The sequence below is a fragment of the Heterocephalus glaber genome, unplaced genomic scaffold, assembly GCF_053883595.1.
Source record: "Heterocephalus glaber isolate CG9 unplaced genomic scaffold, H.glaber_assembly_v1.0 deba00000676, whole genome shotgun sequence".
Lineage (NCBI taxonomy): Eukaryota > Metazoa > Chordata > Mammalia > Rodentia > Bathyergidae > Heterocephalus > Heterocephalus glaber.
In genome coordinates this window covers 6,599,669-6,618,021 of record NW_028258156.1, presented here as the reverse complement: position 1 = coordinate 6,618,021, position 18,353 = coordinate 6,599,669, and the positions used below count along the sequence as shown (strand labels likewise).

The following is an 18,353-nucleotide window of genomic DNA, read 5'->3' as shown; positions in this document are numbered from 1 at the left end:
CTTCTTGTTTGTACTTCTTCATGTGAAATGTGTCTATTCATTTCAGATGCCTATTTTTGGATTGAGTCTTTACATTTGCATGTTCTGATTTTTTTTTTTTTTAGTTCTTTCTGTATTTAGATATTAGTCCTTTGAGGAATAGCTGGTAAAAGTATTTTCTCATTCTGTGGGTTGTTTCTTCACTCTGTTGGTGGTTTCTTTTGCTGTACATCTCTTGACCTTTTGTTTCTGGGTTTTAGGGTGTTTTTGTTTTGTTTTGTTTTCTGTGGTACTGGTTATTGAAGACAAAGCTAAATCTCCAGTCCCAGCTTTCATTATTTTTTTTTTCATTATGTTTTTCTCAATAAATCACTTTAAGTTTCCCAGGCCAGGCTTGAACTTGCAATCTTCCTGTCAGCCTCCCAGAGTGCTGGAATTACAGGCATGTGCCACCATGCCTGCAGTTTCTGTTCATCCTTTTGATCATAATAAGTTGCTATTATTTAAAAATAGTTACAATGAAATGGTTTTTTTTTTTTCTTTTTTTTCTTCTTTTTTAAAGTACTGGGGATCAAACTCGGGTCCTTGCACTTGCGCAGCAGGCAACGAAACCACTGAGCTAAATCCCCGGCCCACAATGAAATGTTTTAACAAAGAAAATATATACATTAGACAACCCAAAATAATGAATCTAAACATGATACAGTACATCACTTAGCAGCAAAAGAAGACTGTGAGAAAGGGAGAAAGGGGAACTACAACAAAACCAGAAAACAAGTTATGTAATGGCTATAGTAAGTCCATAACTATCAACAAGATTAAGTTCTCCAATTTAAAAACTGAATGGATAAAAATCAAGGCCCAACTATTTGCTGCTTACAAAAATCTGAACTTCACCTCTGAAGACTGAAAGTAAAAGGATGGAATCCAAACAGAATAAAAAGAAATAAAAAATAGCTTTAACTATAGTAGATAATAAGTCAAAAGCACCAAAGAGAGACAAGTTTGATTATTATATGATAAAGGGGCTAATTCAGCAAGAGGAAATATATATATTTCCTCATCCCTTATTCTTAGTCTCCTTACCCCTCCCTCTATCTTTTGATCCCCTTTCCTCTGAGAACAATCTATTCTTGGATGACATTTTTTTTCCTTTAGTACTGTGAAAACCTTGTACCATATTGTCTTGGACCAAAACATCTGCTGAGAAATCTGCTGTCAGGTGAATTAGGATACCTTATATATTGTTTCTTTTCTTCTGCAACCATGAGACTCTTCTTTTGTTTTGGTACTGGAGATCGAACTCAGGGCCTTGCCCTTGCAAGGCAGGTGCAAAGCCATTGAGCTAAATTCCCAGCCCCATTTTCTTTTTGATCTTTCACCTTTGAAAGATGTCATGGGATAGATTTTGTTGCATATCCTCCAGGTTTGAGAAGTTATCTTTATTGTTTGTTTGAAAAAATTTCCTACCCCTTTGGCATTCTCAAGTCCTTTTTGAAACCCATAACCTGAATATTTACTCATTTAACCACTTAACAGTTTACCCCGAGTGTAGTGCACTTGACAGCACTTGACAGTACGGACTGTCCCGAGCATGGCTCAGGCAGGCGTCATTTCAGCCAGTCAATTCTTTTATTGAGTAAATTTAATAAAATTGTCCTTTTTATATTTCCTGTTATAAAAATGAACAAAAAAGCCATTTTTTGTCATCCTATATTTATTTATTTATTTATTTATTTATTTATTTATTTATTTATTTATTTATTTATTTTTACCAAAGATCCGAGAGCTGCCTCATAATTTTACTTTTCACTCAAAACTTTAAAAAGTTACATTAAGGAATATATTCTCATTTTTTAAATATGCAAAGTATATACGATACATTTTGGTTATTTTTTATCCTTTAAATTTTTTATTAGTACATGTTTGTGGCACATAATGAGTACATTCATTGTGGGGAGTTGGTTTTATAAGGACATTTTAATTCTTTTTTTCATCTTTTTCTCCTCTCCATTCCTTTTCCCTCCCTTCATCTCTTGGTCCCCTTCCCTTTTCCAAAAGATCTACCTCCCCATTTCTATAAACTTATTTTTTGCTCTTTATTTTTATTTTGGTTTTCTTATATGAGAAAAACTGTGATATTTAAACTTGTGTCTGATTTCTTTCACTTAACATTATGGTCTTATAGTGATCCATTTTCCTACAAATGACTAAAATTTATCCTTTTTTATGGCAGAGCGGTGTCCATTATGTATAAAAACCACATTTTCATTAACCATTCATTTGTTGATGGACATACAGGCCACTTCCAAAATTTAGCTATTATGACTTGTGCTGCTGTAAACATGGGTATACATGTGTAATTGTAATATGATGTCTTTAACTCTTTTGGGAAGATACCTAGAAAGGGAACAGCTGGGTTGAATGGAAACATTTCATTATTTTTAATTGTTTAAGCATATTAAAAACTAAAAAACAATTACAGAAAATAAAGATTGTTGTACCTTTTTAGTAATGTTGCAGACTTCCAATTTTTCTGTAGAAGCTTTTTCTGACAAATTTGATTTTAAAGAAGAATGGTAGGTCACTGATAGGTTATTTTTGACATATTTTTCTATGGTCTGATATTTAAATAGTCTTTTATTGCATGATTCATATTTTGCGGTAATGGGGATTGAACCCAGGTCCTCCAGCATGCTAGAGAAGAATATTATCACTGAGCTACATCCTCAGCACTTTAAAAATTTTATTTTGAGGTAATATCTTGCTAAGTTGCCCAGGCAGCCCTCAAATTTAAATTCTTCTGCCTCAGCCTTCCAAGTACAGTAACTGGGATTACAGGCATGTGTCCTTGTGCCTGGCTTATTATCTGATAACATTGTAATTGGTGGCTTCTAATATTCTTTTAGTTAACATGCACTAACTTAATTACATTTCTAAAGTAATCTCAGGTCATATAGCTTGTTTCCTTTAATATATGGTCACAGAAAACTGTATTCTCCCTTTCTGTAGGACAGCAAACTCCTTTGTTCTCTCATGAAAGATCTCTTTCCAGCTCTGAAATGTCAAGATTCTTAATAGTTATCAACAGATATTTACTTTACAAATGTAACTTTCATATATTAATTTGCCTATCACAAAAAATGCTGTTCCTAATTTAAAATTTTAGGTTGAAAGTAACTTAATAAGGCATGTGAGTTTAGCACTGTGCTTTATACCCTGTAGGCGACTATCTGATATACAAGTTGATTAAAAGTAAGATACAAAGTATTTTAAAATTTAAATCAGAAGGCTTACTCAATTCTCTCACCCAAATAAATTTATATATAAATGTGGCTGTCTTCATTTTTATAATGAATTTATTTTAATTCCAAACATTTAAACGTTAACAAAGCATTGAATGTAAATATGAGAATCTAACCTTGCAATCAGGAAAACTGGGCTAGTTTCAAAGCTTGAGTGGAGAGTGTAGTTGGGTAATTATATATCTCACACCTATCATTTTACATTAGGAAAGAGTCTGAAGTCTCATTTAACGCTTAGTTAGAACTGAATGCTTGATTTTAATATTAAAAACAGTCGCATTAATACTGATCCTTCATCTGTCTCAGATGTCATAATTGTAGGCTCAAAAAAACTGACCTTGCACATCCCAAACACTGATATCATAGAACAAATTGGCTGTGTTTTCACAGTGGAAGACAAATTTGTAATTTCAGAAATAAACATCAGAATTTCATACCTTGTGCAAGCATGTTAAATTCCAAGAACAGTGCTGTGTGGCAAAGTTACATGGCTTCTTCTGCCCTGGCCATGTTTGGCTTCTCTGCAACGAGAGCCTGAACTTCACTGAGACTCCCCACAGAGGAGCTACAGTGTAAAATGGAGAGGTCTACCATGTCGGTATACATACAGTGTAGTATCACCTTTGCATATTTTTTTGGTATAATGGACTCATCTAATATAATTCTTGTGGGAGTCCTCAAAGTTCGGACTTTGATTTCTTCACCAGTCCGTATCCTCTTTTGTAATAAAATTTGAAAAAATGGAGACCATGAAGAAATAATAGCCTTGGTGGGCTTTCAGCTCTTCATCTAAGCAGTTCTGATTTCCCCCAAAAGCTTCAACCAGTTCAGAGTCTGAAGAAAAACTAAGGACAACATCATAATAACACATGTAATCAGGGTCCACGCATATCTACATCAAAGGAGTTTGGTGTTCCAAATTCTTTACTAAGTTGAACAAGGATGTCGACAATTTTTTTTTTTTGGTACCGTGGTTCGAACTCGGGACCTTGTGCTTGCGAAGCAGGCAGCAGAACCACTGAGCTAAATCCCTGGCCCAGATGTCAACATTTTGAAACCTTGAGTCCTCCATTCCAAACTCTCCTGTATAAAGGGAGTGTAACAAAGCAGAAAACATGGGCATAACAATATCAGCTGTATTGATGTCCATTATTATCTCTGCCCCATACTCAGGCGAGGAAGCAAGCAGTGTTTTAAAAAATGGACACCTTGCTGCCAAAATGGCACCATAAACAGGAAAACAAGTTTCTTGAAATATTAAGTCTCGATCAGTACAATACTTACACTCAAAGATCAGCCATATCTTTCTGCAATGTCCGGGCTTCTGGTCTAGCCAAACTGGCTTGTAGAGAAAGTTCCTTTTAGGCTGAAGTTCCCTCATATTCTTCTACTAACGCATTGACATCTCTAACATCCCATCCAGAGAGGAGTTTTTGCATCTGCTTGGCATGATCGGCAGACCTATTAGATTTTCGACGCTTTATAAATTTCTTTTTGAGGGTAGCAAAGGTCAGAGGTTCTCTCTTTCTCTGTCTTATGGTTTCTCATGGCCATGGTCAAGGCTATACAATTTTGACTCACAACCATAGCCTTGCTGAGAAGAGGATGATGTCCCTATAAAAGTTTGTTGGGCTTGTGAATTTCCCCCTACCGTCGGGGAACATGAATGAGGATTGTTGGATGCCTTAGCACCCATTTTCTTCAGTCACTCAGGCACTCCATCTGCTGCTTCTTCAGAGTGTGATCTCAGAGGCCTTTTTGAACCTTCAACCCTGGATCCAGCAACCTCTTCATCCATTTCCCAGAGGCTCCTCCCGCCGCTGCTGCTGGGACAGCTGCTGTCACCCCCGCTGCCGCCACCAGCATCGCCGTCCGCACTGGTGCCAGCATCCGCGGCTATCCTTCTCCAGCCCGCCACCGCCGCCCTCTTTCCTGTCAATGGCTCAGGGACTGCTCCAGGTTTCCCTCGCCGCCATTTTGAGTCCTACAGGGAGCAGGAGAGGCTCGGCTCGGCGCGGCGCCTGCGCGTTGCTGAGGAGCCGGTCCAGATCCCGCCCCGACCCCGCCATCGGTCATCCTGTATTTAAATCTTTGGTTCTGTATGGATCCTGTATGGAACTTTTGGTCATACTGGTAAGTGGTAAATACGGTCCCAAATTTCTTGTACAGGTGTGTCCAACCTGCAGCGTGCAGGCCACTTTCCTTCTAAAAATATTATAACAAATATATAAAAAAAGGATGTTATATTGCTTATGTAAATTCTGTGTACTTTATATGTGTCCCAAAACAATCCTTCTCCCTCTTAGTGTGGCCTAGGAAAGTCAAAAGATTATACATGCCTACAGGCATAAGCATACTTCATTCCTCCTTTTTATTTTTCTCTTCCAACTGTCTTTTCAAATAACTCATTCAGGCACACTGTCTTTCTTTTGTTTGTTTTGTCCTGCTACTGATGCCTTCTATCACATTTTAAATATCACTGCATGTATTTTCTGAAGAATTTGACTTCTAAAAAATTGCTTCCACGTCTTTAAATTTCTTGGTTAGAGTGTTGAAACATTTCTGTTTTCATCAATCTCACTGTTTCCTTAAAAGAGGTTTTAAAAATTCTGTATGTGTGAGATCTTCCATACTAATTACTATCTAGTAGTTTCTGGCACCTTATTTTGAGTATTAGGTGAAGTCATGTTTTTCTGAAAGCTCTTGATGCTTGTTAGCATTGTAATGTCATCTGAGCATTGAAGGATTAGGTGTTTATCTCAGCCTTCCTAATGTGGCTATTTGTGTATCGTCCCAAAAAGTCTAAGTAGGTTACTTGCCTTTTCTAAGTCTGCAGTCACTTCCAGTATTTCAGCACTGGATGGCACATAGGTCCACGTTTATTGGAAAGTGGTTGTTGATTCATTATTGTTTCCATACTAGAGGGCAGTCTAAGCCCAGGTTTGTCTCAAATATACTGTTGATGTACTGTTCAGAAAGAACCAGAAGGATTCCTAGAAAGAGTATCTGTTCTCACAAGTCTTTCCCTGGAGCCAGGATAGGCCTGGATGTCCAGATGCATCAAGTCTTGGGCCTGTGGTCAGGCATTGTAGGATTCTGCCTGGCTCTAGGTTGTCACCTTGGAGGACCATCCCTAGACTCTGTGTCAACCTGTGGCCACAAATGCTGCCAAGCTCTATCATACCCTGAGTCCATGGCCCACTAACATGGTTAGAACCAAGACCCACACTATTATGAGTTGCCTACTGCTGAGGTGGACTCATGGTCCAAGACTGCTGAAACTAGCCGTATGTTACATGGAATAGTCGTCTGATAGACTGGGACTGCCTGTCTTCCTCTGGCACTGGGGCTGTTCCAGAGGCTCCACAGGCAGTTCTGGGGACGAAGTTTGTTGTGATCTGTCCAGTGTTATTTTTCACTAAGTATTATGGCAAAGTCTTGTGTTTCTCTCTTTTTTTTGTACCAGGGATCGAACTCAGGACCTTGTGCTTGTGTGGCAGCGGAGGAACCACTGAGCTAAATCCCCGGCCCAGTCTTGTGTTTCTTACTCTTGTCCTACTCCCAGTAAGCAGGATCTTTGTGCCCAAGGTTGGAGTATTGTTGGTGAAGGCGGACAGACACGTGGTAACTTAGGCTGATGCTAAGCTGGGGTACCACGTGAATCTAACAGCTGCAGGGCCTACACAGTCAGTAAGAGGGATAAATGTGCCCTGGGCTTACTTCAAGGTCTAGAGGCTCTGACTGTGAACTCTGGCCTACAAATGGAGGCTTTCTGGTTCCTTGGTCTTGCTAAGGTGAGCTTGCCACTGGGCTCCAAAACAAAACCCTGTGGCAGCTTTGGGGGAGTCTTGTTCCTCACTCTGCCATCCAAGGTCTGAGGATGGGTGATGTAAACAGCCTGGCCTAACAGAGTTCCAGTAACTCAGTCTGTGGGTCTTGGCTTGGTGGTAGGAATCATGGGGTTTTACCAATCACTGGGTTTTGCCATGGCAGGCCTCGTATGCTGTTTCAAGTCTAAGACCTGGGCATAATTCTCTCTCCCTTCCCCAAGGAGGAGATGTTTCTTTCCATTGCTTGGAGTTGAGAGAGGGTAACATGGTCAACTCTTTCCTTTTTGCCTTCTTTAGTACATCTTTTCATTTTGTTACACTAAATGCAGGCACTATGATCTCTCTCCTGATTTCCTTATCTCCTGTGAAGGTTAATTTGGTCTGAGAATAGCTGTTCAACTTAGTATGTCTTTGGGGAGAAGATCACTAGAGGATCTTAGCCACTATCTTGCTCTGCATGTTTCTTAATTAAATCTTAAAGGGTGATTAGTAAAAGAGAGTGACAAGAGTATCTTAATTAGCTAGTAGAGAATGTATTATAAAGATATTGAAGGGGAACACAATTTGTTGTGGTTAGTAGTGTAAAATATAAGATGTGGAAAGAATAGTCAGATGAGAGCTTTGTACAAAAATAATAAAATGCTTATACCTAATTTCTGTGAAGGGAACATAGAGTTATTGAAGACTTATGAGTACTGCACAAGCAGCTTTAGCTCTCTCAAAGTCAGTTTTCTACCTATCAGGATAGGAGGTAGGGAGACTAGTTGGAAGGTGATTATAATAAATGAAGTGAGGGATGATAAAAGCAAGATCTGTGAAAGTAGAGATGAAACATGGAACAGATTTATGGGATAATTTGGAGGCAAAGCCATTGGAATTGGTAATTGATATGTATATAGACTAAAGTAGTGTTGCCTAATCAATATCCAATTTTCCTTTCATCCTTAGTAACATTCCCAGCAATTGATTTAGGGTGGAAGTATATTTATACTTGGTAAGACTACAGTTACCATTATCTCTGTAAATTGAGGCATTTTGAGATAAGTTTTTAATAATAAGGCTCTTTAAAGGAGCTAATGTGGGTGGAAGATATATTCTTTTGCTTTCACCCCTTTCCTACTGCCTAAAAGCTGACATGATGGCTAGAACCTGAGTAACCTGCTTGGATCATGAGGTGACGTTGAGGATGCAAGTTGTGAACTGGAATGATGGAGCATTAAATTGAAAAGAACTGGTGTCCCTAATATTCTGTGTCATCTGTACTAGGCTCAAGATTGTATGTTACTTGTGGTTCCTTTACCTGTGGCCTCAGTATTACCTGAGAACTTGTCAGAAATGCAGATTCTTGGCTGCACTCCATACCTAATAAATCAGAATCTCCAGGGAGTGGAGTCTAGCAATCTGTTTTAATGAGACCTTTAAGTCATTCTGCTGAATACTAACTATTGGGAGGGAGGGATGGTGAAAGGTTGATTAAGGAGCATTAAGTTATGATTACGAGAAAGAAGTTCTGATGTTCTATTATATAGTAGGATGGCTATAGATATTAAAAGAAGCTACAAGAAAGGTTTTGAATGTTTTTACCATAAGGAAATGATAAATGTTTGAGGAGATAGATCCTGATTTGAACACCATGCAGTAGGGTATACGTGTATCAAAACATCATATGGTATCTCATACTTATGTACTGTTTTTTATGTATCAGTTAAAAATAAAAAGGGAGGCCCGGGTATTCAGTTCAGTGGTTCCGCCCAAGGTCCCGAGTTAGATCTCCGGTACCAAAAAAAAAACAAAAAAAAAACCCGGAACCATTGCCATATAGTCAAGCCATTGCTAATTTTTGAGTTTTCTATTATAGAAGTTGTTTTTAGTTGATTCAGTATTAAAGGGGCAGCACATAGATTTAAAGCAAACTTGAATAGTTAGAGCAAGCAAGGATAGACTACTTTATTTACACTCACTACTTAAAGAATTATACCAGCTTTTCCTAAGTGTGTTCTGTTGAACACTAGCTCTTTGGGATGCTTAGCACAGAAATGAATTCTGGGACTAGTTGTTTATGACACAATGGATGCTAAGGGCCAGGGATTTAGATCAGTGGCACCGCACCTGCCTCACAAGCGCAAGGTCCCGAGTTTGATCCCTGGTACCAAAAAAAAGAAACCCACAATGGGAGCTAAATTGGAGATTGACCATGCATGTTATATAGTAAAGATTCTAAAAAGTTCGGTAGGAGAGAAACTTGTTTAGTTTTATTTAGGCCAGTGTTTGCCAAAACAGTGACATCCTTTTTTCCTTCACATCCTATTTAGCAAGTCACCTCTTGTGAAACCAGTGTGAAAATCAGATTTTGGGGGATACTGTTAGATAGTATTTATTTTTATTTCATTTTTTAAATGGCAAATATTAATGAGTAGTGAGAAGTAACAAATTTCAGCTTATCTGTTCAGTTACCCAAATGCTTCTTGAATGTCTCTTGTTATGAAGGCAAACAGATGTATTTGCTACTTTGTAGGTAGTCTTGAATGTTGGAAAATATGATATGCTCTAAGATAAGCCCTAAAGGAAGAAGAAAGGAAGGGATACTGAGGTTGATGAATAGACATTTGACTCATTTTAGAGGAGCCCAGTAGAATATTGCTTGATTAGAACTGGAGGAAGGGCATTGCAGACCATGGAAATTAAGAAAGCTCCAAGTATGGATTTGGGAAAGACCAACAGATTATCTGTAACATAGGACAGTTATGAAGGAGTTGAGAAATAACCCTGGAAAAGAATTTTGGTGACAGATCAGAGTTCTTGAGTTGTTCTGTAAGAGATGAAATCCTGATAAAACGTATGAACAGCTAAATCACATATTCCTATTTGTTTAGAATAAAATATTTAAACAATAATTTCAGCAGGGAAAGGTTGGAGGTAAGGATAAAGACAAGGACAGCACATTTTACTAAAGTAATAATGAACGGTACTGTTTTAGGTCAAACTTTTGAAAATGAGAGGACTAAAGGTATAAACCATCTCTGGAAAAATTAATGGGAAGCCTCTGGTCCATTTCATAGTGAAAAGTCATTTCAACATGTATTTTAATGCCAGCATTTGTTAGATTTCTTCTTAGCATCTTATCTTTTAACTCAGTGAACAATGTATTTATCTATGTCTTATTAGTGGCTGGCATAACCATATCTTTTGTCATTAAAATTATATACAAAAAAAGTTTTGATAAGGAGCTGTGGAAATATAATAGTCTTTAATAAAAGCACAAAAATGTTACAAAAAAAAGGTCAAAATCAAGTTTTCAGAATTTTGGAAATTAATCAAAGGCTTGCAGTAATCAGAAGAATATTAAAGAAAAATAGATGGACGTTGGTAATAATATCAAATTTTGTGGAGTTTTAATTTACCTATTCTCATTGCCTCATCTCCAGCTCTGTAGTACCTTTGTAAACTAGTAGCCTCCCATAGTCATGTTAGCTGTGAAAAGAAGTAGCCTAACATCAGTGGAAGTAATAGAATGTTTGGAGCTATTCAAAAGTCCCATTGCAGTAGAACTGCCACTATTTGACCTGTCTTGTGGCTTGCTGAAAAAGACCCATTAGCAGCACTTGTTTTCACCTGATTCAAAAACTCAGTGGGAAAAATTCTTTTCCTAGGACATTTGTTTAAAACAAGCCACAGCAATTGTTTAACATGGCAGCTGTCTGACAGTGAATTGGAGCAAATAATTTAACAGAAAATGAGATCTCCTAGGATAAATTGAAAAGCTCTGACAGATTCATGGGAATCTAGAAGGTTGTGTGCATATTCAGGGCTTTGCACGTATCCAGGAAATACCCCAAAAGGCCTAATCATACATCTTTGAATGTTTTGGAAGTTCTGAAAAGCAAGATAGAAAAAGTAATGCAGAGTTTTAAGCTGTCAGAATGTTGTAAGTATGCCCCAGCAGATACATGGAGCTGCTCAGTAAGGGCTGGGAAACTTATTTGTTTTAGGCATTCAAAGAAATGTATGCCCAGTCATTAGGTGACCATTAAGCAAAATGGACCATGACAAAGAATACAACCCTCATAGCGTTAGTCCAGGAAAAGTTACTGATTATCACCTTCAGCAAATAGAGGAATAACTACAAATCCCAAGTTGAGGGGAGAAGTCTGATTTCTTTTTTTTTTTTTTTTTGGTTTATGCAACTTTATTGAAGAAAAATAAATCAATTACTAGCAGAGCTATTAGTTGATCACTCATCCATTGACAACTTGCATCATTTACTCAGTGCTGTATTAAACAGTGTTTTGGAAGATAGAGTAACTAATAGCTCCAAGCCTCCTAACAATTTAAATGAAAATTACAAAATGTTTTGAGACCCTATTTTGGAATACAAAGGGTGTTTGAGTTCCAATTTCCATTCTCTGTAGAACAAGAACAGGTCATTCCTTTATTGACATGCATAAAATGCTTCACATTTTCTGTTCTGCCGATGCTATAAATTCAATACCAATTCTCCAGCCACATCAGTTATGAGCATAAAGTATATCACGTAACCTCAAATCTCTAACAGTGGAAGGCTTAACAAGAATGGATGCTGCTAGAATAATGCTGCTTCCTTGCCTTGACAACCGAGCATCCATCTCCCCCCCTCAGCTGGCTTCTTCAGCAGTTAGAGCTGTGAGGAATGGTTTAGTCTCATAACCAAGTTAGAGTGAAGACATTGGCCACATACTACACATGCTCCATTTTTTAAAAAAAATTCTGACTCTTGGGCATCTGTTCTCTTGTAACTACTTTACAGTTTCTAAAAGCAGTTACTGTCCAAAGCTGGAAGAGCTTAAGTCTTCTCAGATGAGCATGTGAATGAATGGAGGGAGGTAAACAAAAAATAAAATTAAAAAAGATGAGGTCTGATAGGGGAGCAGCCAGATAAGAAAATCAAAAAAGGAACAGTAATTTCAAGTTTATTCCAGCTATAATGCAAGTTATTCTGATTTTAAGGTAGCATCACATGGCATACTTCTGAGTCCATTCTCAAGATATTCTGTTGTACTTGTCTCTGTTTTATAGATCCGTGCAATCTCTGGCACTGGGGGTCATCTGGGTTTGGATCACATAGCAGTGAACAAATGGATAAAAGAACTTTAGAAATAGTTAAAGCAGGAGACCACTGTGATCTTAGGATATCGAGACAAATGCTGCCATTACAGTTAATATTTGGATGATAAATTATTGTAAATGCAACCTGGTTTGAAGGGGTAGTCTGTAGGAAAGTGAATTGTCAAAAAGAATACACCACCTTGATATGGGCTGTCATTCTGTGAAGAGAAAAATATTAGGACCCATAATTGTGGCTTGCCAGTGGAACATGTCATCCCCAGCTGGGCCTGCAGAACATTGTGCTGGAGGGTCACGGGTCAAATCACTAAATTCCTTATTAATCCGCTTCAGCGCCATGGTCCGTGCTGTCCCTGTCCTCGGTGGCCGCGTGTGCTAGGTCCCGCTGTGTCTGGATGGTCCTCGGCTCCCAGCGGCTCAGACATGGGCCTCTTCACCGCGTGGATCCGTCCGCCAACGCCGTGGAGCGAGCGAGCGAGCGAGCGCAGCTCGGCGGCCCAGTCCCTGGCCTGCTCGGCCCGTGCACCGCCACCTACCCCTCAGAACAGCACCTTCGACTACGCCCGAGAAGTCTGATTTCTAAAGTTGCCACATTATTTAAAATTTCCTGTTTTGAACAAAAAATCAACATGCAATGAAACAGTAAAGTATGGCCTGAAAGATGCAAGAAAAATCAGTCAATAAAAACTGTCCCCAGAGAAGTCTAGATGTTGAACTTAGTAACACAAAGACTGTATCAACTATTATACATATGTTTAAAGAATGAAAGCAAATATTTAAGGTGTTAGAAGCATGGAACAATGTTTTACCAAATGGAAAATACTAATAAAGAGAAAGAACCAGAATAGAGAAAAACGCAGGAGGGAGTGCGTTCTGTGCCATGGCGGGCACGGGGTTGGTGGCCCGAGAGGTGGTGGTGGATGCGCTGCCGTATTTTGATCAAGGCGTGCGCCAGGCGTGCGGGAAGCGGCTGCGGCTCTGGTAGAGGGGGAAACTCGCAGATACCAACCTACCAAGAACTACCTGAGCTACTTAAAAGCCCCGGATTATTCTGCTTTCGAAACTGACTTAATGAGAAATGAATTTGAAAAACTGGCTGCTCGACAACCAATTGAATTGTTCAGTATGAAACGATATGAACTTCCAGCCCCTTCCTCAGGTCAGAAAAATGACATTAGTGCATGGCAAGAATGAGTAAACAATTCTATGGCCCAATTAGAGCACCAAGCAGTACGAATTGAGAATCTGGAGCTAATGTCACAGCATGGATGTAATGCCTGGAAAGTATATAATGAAAATCTAGTTCATATGATTGAACATGCACAGAAAGAGCTTCAGAAGTGAAGGAAACATATTCAAGATTTAAACTGGCAGCGGAAAAACATGCAACTCACAGCTGGATCTAAATTGAGAGAAATGGAGTCAAATTGGGTGTCCCTGGTCAGTAAGAATTACGAGATTGAACGGACTATTGTGCAACTAGAAAATGAAATCTATCAAATTAAGCAGCAACAGGCAGAAGCAAACAAAGAAAATATCTGGCAAGACTTCTGAAGAGACTAACTTGCTGAGTAGAAAGGAAGAAAAGATGGGCTCTTACAAACATCAGCCATCTAAACTATCCCTGAACCATGAAAGACAACAGCCTCTCACAAAAACCATAAGTGGGTAAATGTTTAGAAACCATAATGTATGGATTATTATAATAATTGTATCGAGAATCTTTGTGAAATAAAGGTTATCAACTTCGTATTTTTATAGCTATAAAAAACTCAAGCTTTTTTTTTTTTAAAAAAAGAACCAAATAGAAATTGTGGGGTAAAAAGTATAATAATGTAAATGAAAAATTTATTATAGGACTCAATAGCATATTTGAAAGGACAAAAGAAGAAAATTGGTGGTTGTAATGGTAGGTCAGTTGGGATTTTCTAATCTGAGGAACAGAAAGAAAATTAAGAAAACTTGACAGGAGCTAAGAAGCTTCTGGGATACCATGCAGCAAGCATACCAGTAGCATAAAGAATTCCAGAAAGAAAGGAGAGAAGAACAGAAAGGATATTTGGAGAAATAATGGATGACAAATCCCCAAATTTGATGAACATGAATCTGCATATGCAAGAAGCTCAGTGAGCTACAAGTAAGATAAATTCAGAGAGACACACAAGTAGACACATCATAATCAAATTACTGAAAGTCAAAAGTAGCAAGGGAGAAATGGGTCATCACATACAAGCTATCCACAATAAGATTAATAGCTAGTTTTTCATCACAAATCATACAGATTAGGAGAGTGACATTAGCAAGATGATAGAATAGGACTTTCCAGGGCTTTCCTTCCCATAGAAACATCAATTTAAACAATTGTTCACATGTGAAAATACCTTTTCAGGAGCTGTGAAATCTGGTGAGAGATGATAGCATTTGATCATAGCATAGAAATAGAAGATATATGAAGAGGGTAGGAAGAAAAATTTCCCATTATTCCTGCAATCCCTTCCCCAAGCCCAGAAGCACAGTATGGAAAGAGATATCCTCTGCATAGGGGATTGAGTGTGTAGAGATTCAGCTTGATCTGATTGCAGCCATCTTGAATTGTAGCTGTCAATATTGCTCCTTACTAAGATTGGTTAGAATGGTATGTGGAGCTTTACAAGTGGACCCTGGTACTGTCAGTGCCAGGAACATGCCTGACATCTTTGATACCAGCTTGAGATAAACCAGGTATATTTTGGGTTGGATGAAGTCACTTTTTATCACTTATAAGCCCACTGGTGTTGCAGCCACCCTTGACCATGCTTCTGTTAGTAAGTCCCCACCTGTGTAATCTTTGATCTGTTTGCCTTTTTGTTCAGTCTCACAATTACTTTTGGCAGTTCATATATACTAGCACCAGTGTTTTTTTTTTTTTTTTTTTTTTGAACAGAATGAAGGAAATAGCAGGCTCTGCTACAGACCCCCGCACCAGACTTCCAGATCAGATTGAGTCCTATGGTCCTGTGGTCAGCCCCTCTCCAGTTCTAGGTTGGAACCCTTGACCCCCAGGCTCTAAGGCCCTCCCCAGAGCCAGCTAACCCTAGTGGTCCCAGGTCAGCCCCACAGCCAGGTTGGCTACTGCAGACCTAGATTCCAGGCAGAACTAAGGTTCTGGACTACCATACCACCAAGATGGCTCTAATGGCTCCAGGCTCTATGCTGACTGCATTGGACTCAGATTCTAGACCAGTCTAGCTGACCAGAGCTAGGTCAGCTTTTGTGGTCCACACTCTTGTAGAACCAGAATCTGGGCTCACTCCACTATACTCTGGTGCTAGGTCAGCCCTTACAGACCCAGGCTGCAAGAACCTGAGGATCCAGGTTCCAGACCTGTACGTGTGGTCTCAGCACATATACCTGCCTTAGTGCTAGGCTGGCCCTTGTGGCCTCAAGCACCAGGGCTGCCCTAGTAGATACACTGCCTTAAATAGATTAAATAGATCTCATGGGGACACAAATTCTCAATAGTCAAGACAAAGAATTCAAAGTAGCAAGAGAAGAGCAACAAATCACTTACAAAGTAACCTCCATAAGACTATCAGTAGATACCCTGCAGGCCAGAAAAAAGTGGATAGTATATACAAAATACTAAAAGGAAAAACAAAACCACACAAAACAGCAAAACTAAAACAAAAAAACTGTCCAGCTAAGAATGCTATACCAAGCAAGGTAATCCTTCAGAAATGTAGGAAAGAGAAGGAATTTTTCAGCCAAAAGCCATAGTGTTTAATCACCAATAGATCTATTTTACAAGAAACACTAAAGGGAATTGTTTAAATTGAAATGAAAGAATGCTAATAGCTTAAAAATAGAAAAGTGTAAAACTCATTGTAAAGGTAAAAATATATCAAATTGAAAATAATACTAGTGGTTCATGAAACATAAAAATTAAATAACAAAAGTATTAAAATTATAGTTATGATAATTTCCTGATGGGTACATGATATGAAAAAATATAAATGTGACAGCAGCATAAAATGTTAGGGGCAGGAGAAGTTGGTTGAAATTGTGTTAGCTAAAAATAGACCATTATAACTGTAAGCCTCTCCTTTGTAACCACAAAGGAGAAAAAGTAGTAAATACTTGCAGTATCAAGTGAAGGAATCAGAGCCTCTCAATTAAAAAAATAATCAAATTATGAAGAATCCAAGAGAGGAAGAATAGAGCAAAGGACTAAAAACCGTGAAAAACAAAATGCCAATCATGTCTTTATAAATAATTATTTTTAAAATAAGTGAATCAGATTCTCAAATGATAAATAATAAGCCAAGTGGATAAAAAACTAAAAAACCTACACAAAATGCAAGATCCAACCATATACTGCCTACTAGAGACATCACTTTAGTTTTAAACTCAGTCTAAAAGTAAAAGGATGGAAAAGGATATTTCATGTAAATGGTAACATGAAGACGGCAGAGATGGCTATATTTATATGAGACAAGATAGTCTTTAAGTAAAAAAACTATCACAAAACACGAAGTCATTATATAATGATAAAGGGCTTAATTCATCACTTATATATACTCTCAACATTGAAGCATGTAAATATATAAAAGAAATAGCAAAATTACAGGGCAAAACAGCAATACAATAATAGGGAACTTAAATACATTGAGCAGTTGATAGACTATTCAGGCATAAAATCAGTAAGGAAATTGCAGACTTGAACAACACTATAGACCAAATGGATTTAACATACGTACACAGAGGATTCCATCCACCAGAATACAAATTCTTTTCCAGAGCACATGGAATACTTTCCAGGGTAGATCATGTCCACAAAACATGTCTTAACCAATAAGTAATTTAGTAAGATTGAAATCATGTCTTTATGACCATAACAGTATGAAACTAGAAATCGAAACACAACTGTAAAATTGTAAAAATTGTAAACTGGAAAATTTATAAATATATGTGTATTAACAAACTTCTCAAGCAGTGGATCAAAGAAGACAATAGGGTAATAAAAAACATCTTGAGAGACATGAAAATGTACCAAATATACTATATTGCCAAAACCTATGAGATAAAAGCAGTTGTGAGAAAGAAATTTGTAGAAGTAAACACCTATATTAAGAAAAAAGAAACAACCTAACTTTATATCTCAAGGAGCTGGAAAACAGGACAGACCAAAATCAGCAGAAAGGAAGTAATAAAGGTCTGAGGAGAAATAAATGAAGTAGAGGCTAGTAAAACAATAGAAAAGAGCAAAGAAACTAAAGATTTTCTTTTTTTAAATGAAAATAAGATTGACAAAACTTTAGCTTGACCTAGAAGATCAAATAAAATTATAAATGAAAGAGGAGACATTACAATTGATACCACAGAAATTTGAGGACCACAAGAGAGTAATGCCGATAAATTAGATAACCTGGAAGAAATGGATACATTCTTACCGACATACAATTCACCAAGACCAAATCATGAAGCAGTAGAAAATCTGAATGGGCCTAGAATAGGTAAATTAAAAAAAATAATAAAAAGCATAACAATGGAGAAAATCTCAGGATCTGATGGCATCAGTAGTTAATTCTACCAAATATTTAAGGAAGAATTAGTGTCCAATCCTCAAGTTCTTGAAAGAAATAAAAGAGGAATACTTCCAAACTCATTTTTCTTTTTTAAAAAATTAATTAAAAAGTTAATTTTATTGGTACATTTAAGGTATACAATATAATGACATTCATCATTGGAAATTTGCCCTTTACATAATCCATCTTGGTTCTTATTTTTTCCCCATTCCCCTGTACTCCCTTCAACCCCTCCATGCCTCAAGAATTATACCACAGTGATATATGTGCACCCATGTTCATAGCAGCACAATTTGTAATAGCTAAAACTTGGAAGCAGCCCAAATGCCCATCAACTGGAGACTGGATAAAGAAAATGTGTTTTTAAAAAATAAAATGGAATATTACTCAGCCATAAAGAATGAGAAACTAGAGACATTTATAGCTAAATGGATGCACATTGAGGTGATACTCTTAAGTGAAATAAATAGGACACATTTGTGTAAATACTGAATAATTTCTCTAGTGTGAGAAACTAAAAGTGTAAATAAGGACTAAAAGGTATAATAGATAATGTGAAATAGGAAGAAAAGGGG

General features: G+C 37.7%; 1 protein-coding gene and 3 pseudogenes across 1 annotated transcript in view; 2 read left to right on the top strand and 2 right to left on the bottom strand.

The window, feature by feature from the left end:
* The window catches only part of Stk31 (serine/threonine kinase 31), a 100,761-nt gene extending 82,624 nt beyond the window's left edge, over window positions 1-18,137 (top strand). Inside the window, exon 25 of the mRNA XM_087206662.1 lies at window positions 4,990-18,137. Coding sequence (XP_087062788.1) covers window positions 4,990-5,028 — 39 coding nt within the window. The 3' untranslated portion in view covers window positions 5,029-18,137. The remainder of the gene's footprint in view (window positions 1-4,989) is intronic.
* LOC101698688 (BTB/POZ domain-containing protein 7 pseudogene) lies at window positions 3,708-4,994 on the bottom strand (annotated as a pseudogene).
* LOC101721662 (ubiquitin-conjugating enzyme E2 D3 pseudogene) lies at window positions 12,089-12,553 on the bottom strand (annotated as a pseudogene).
* On the top strand, window positions 13,095-18,137 carry LOC147829236 (pre-mRNA-splicing factor SPF27 pseudogene; annotated as a pseudogene).
* Window positions 18,138-18,353: the final 216 nt, after the last annotated feature.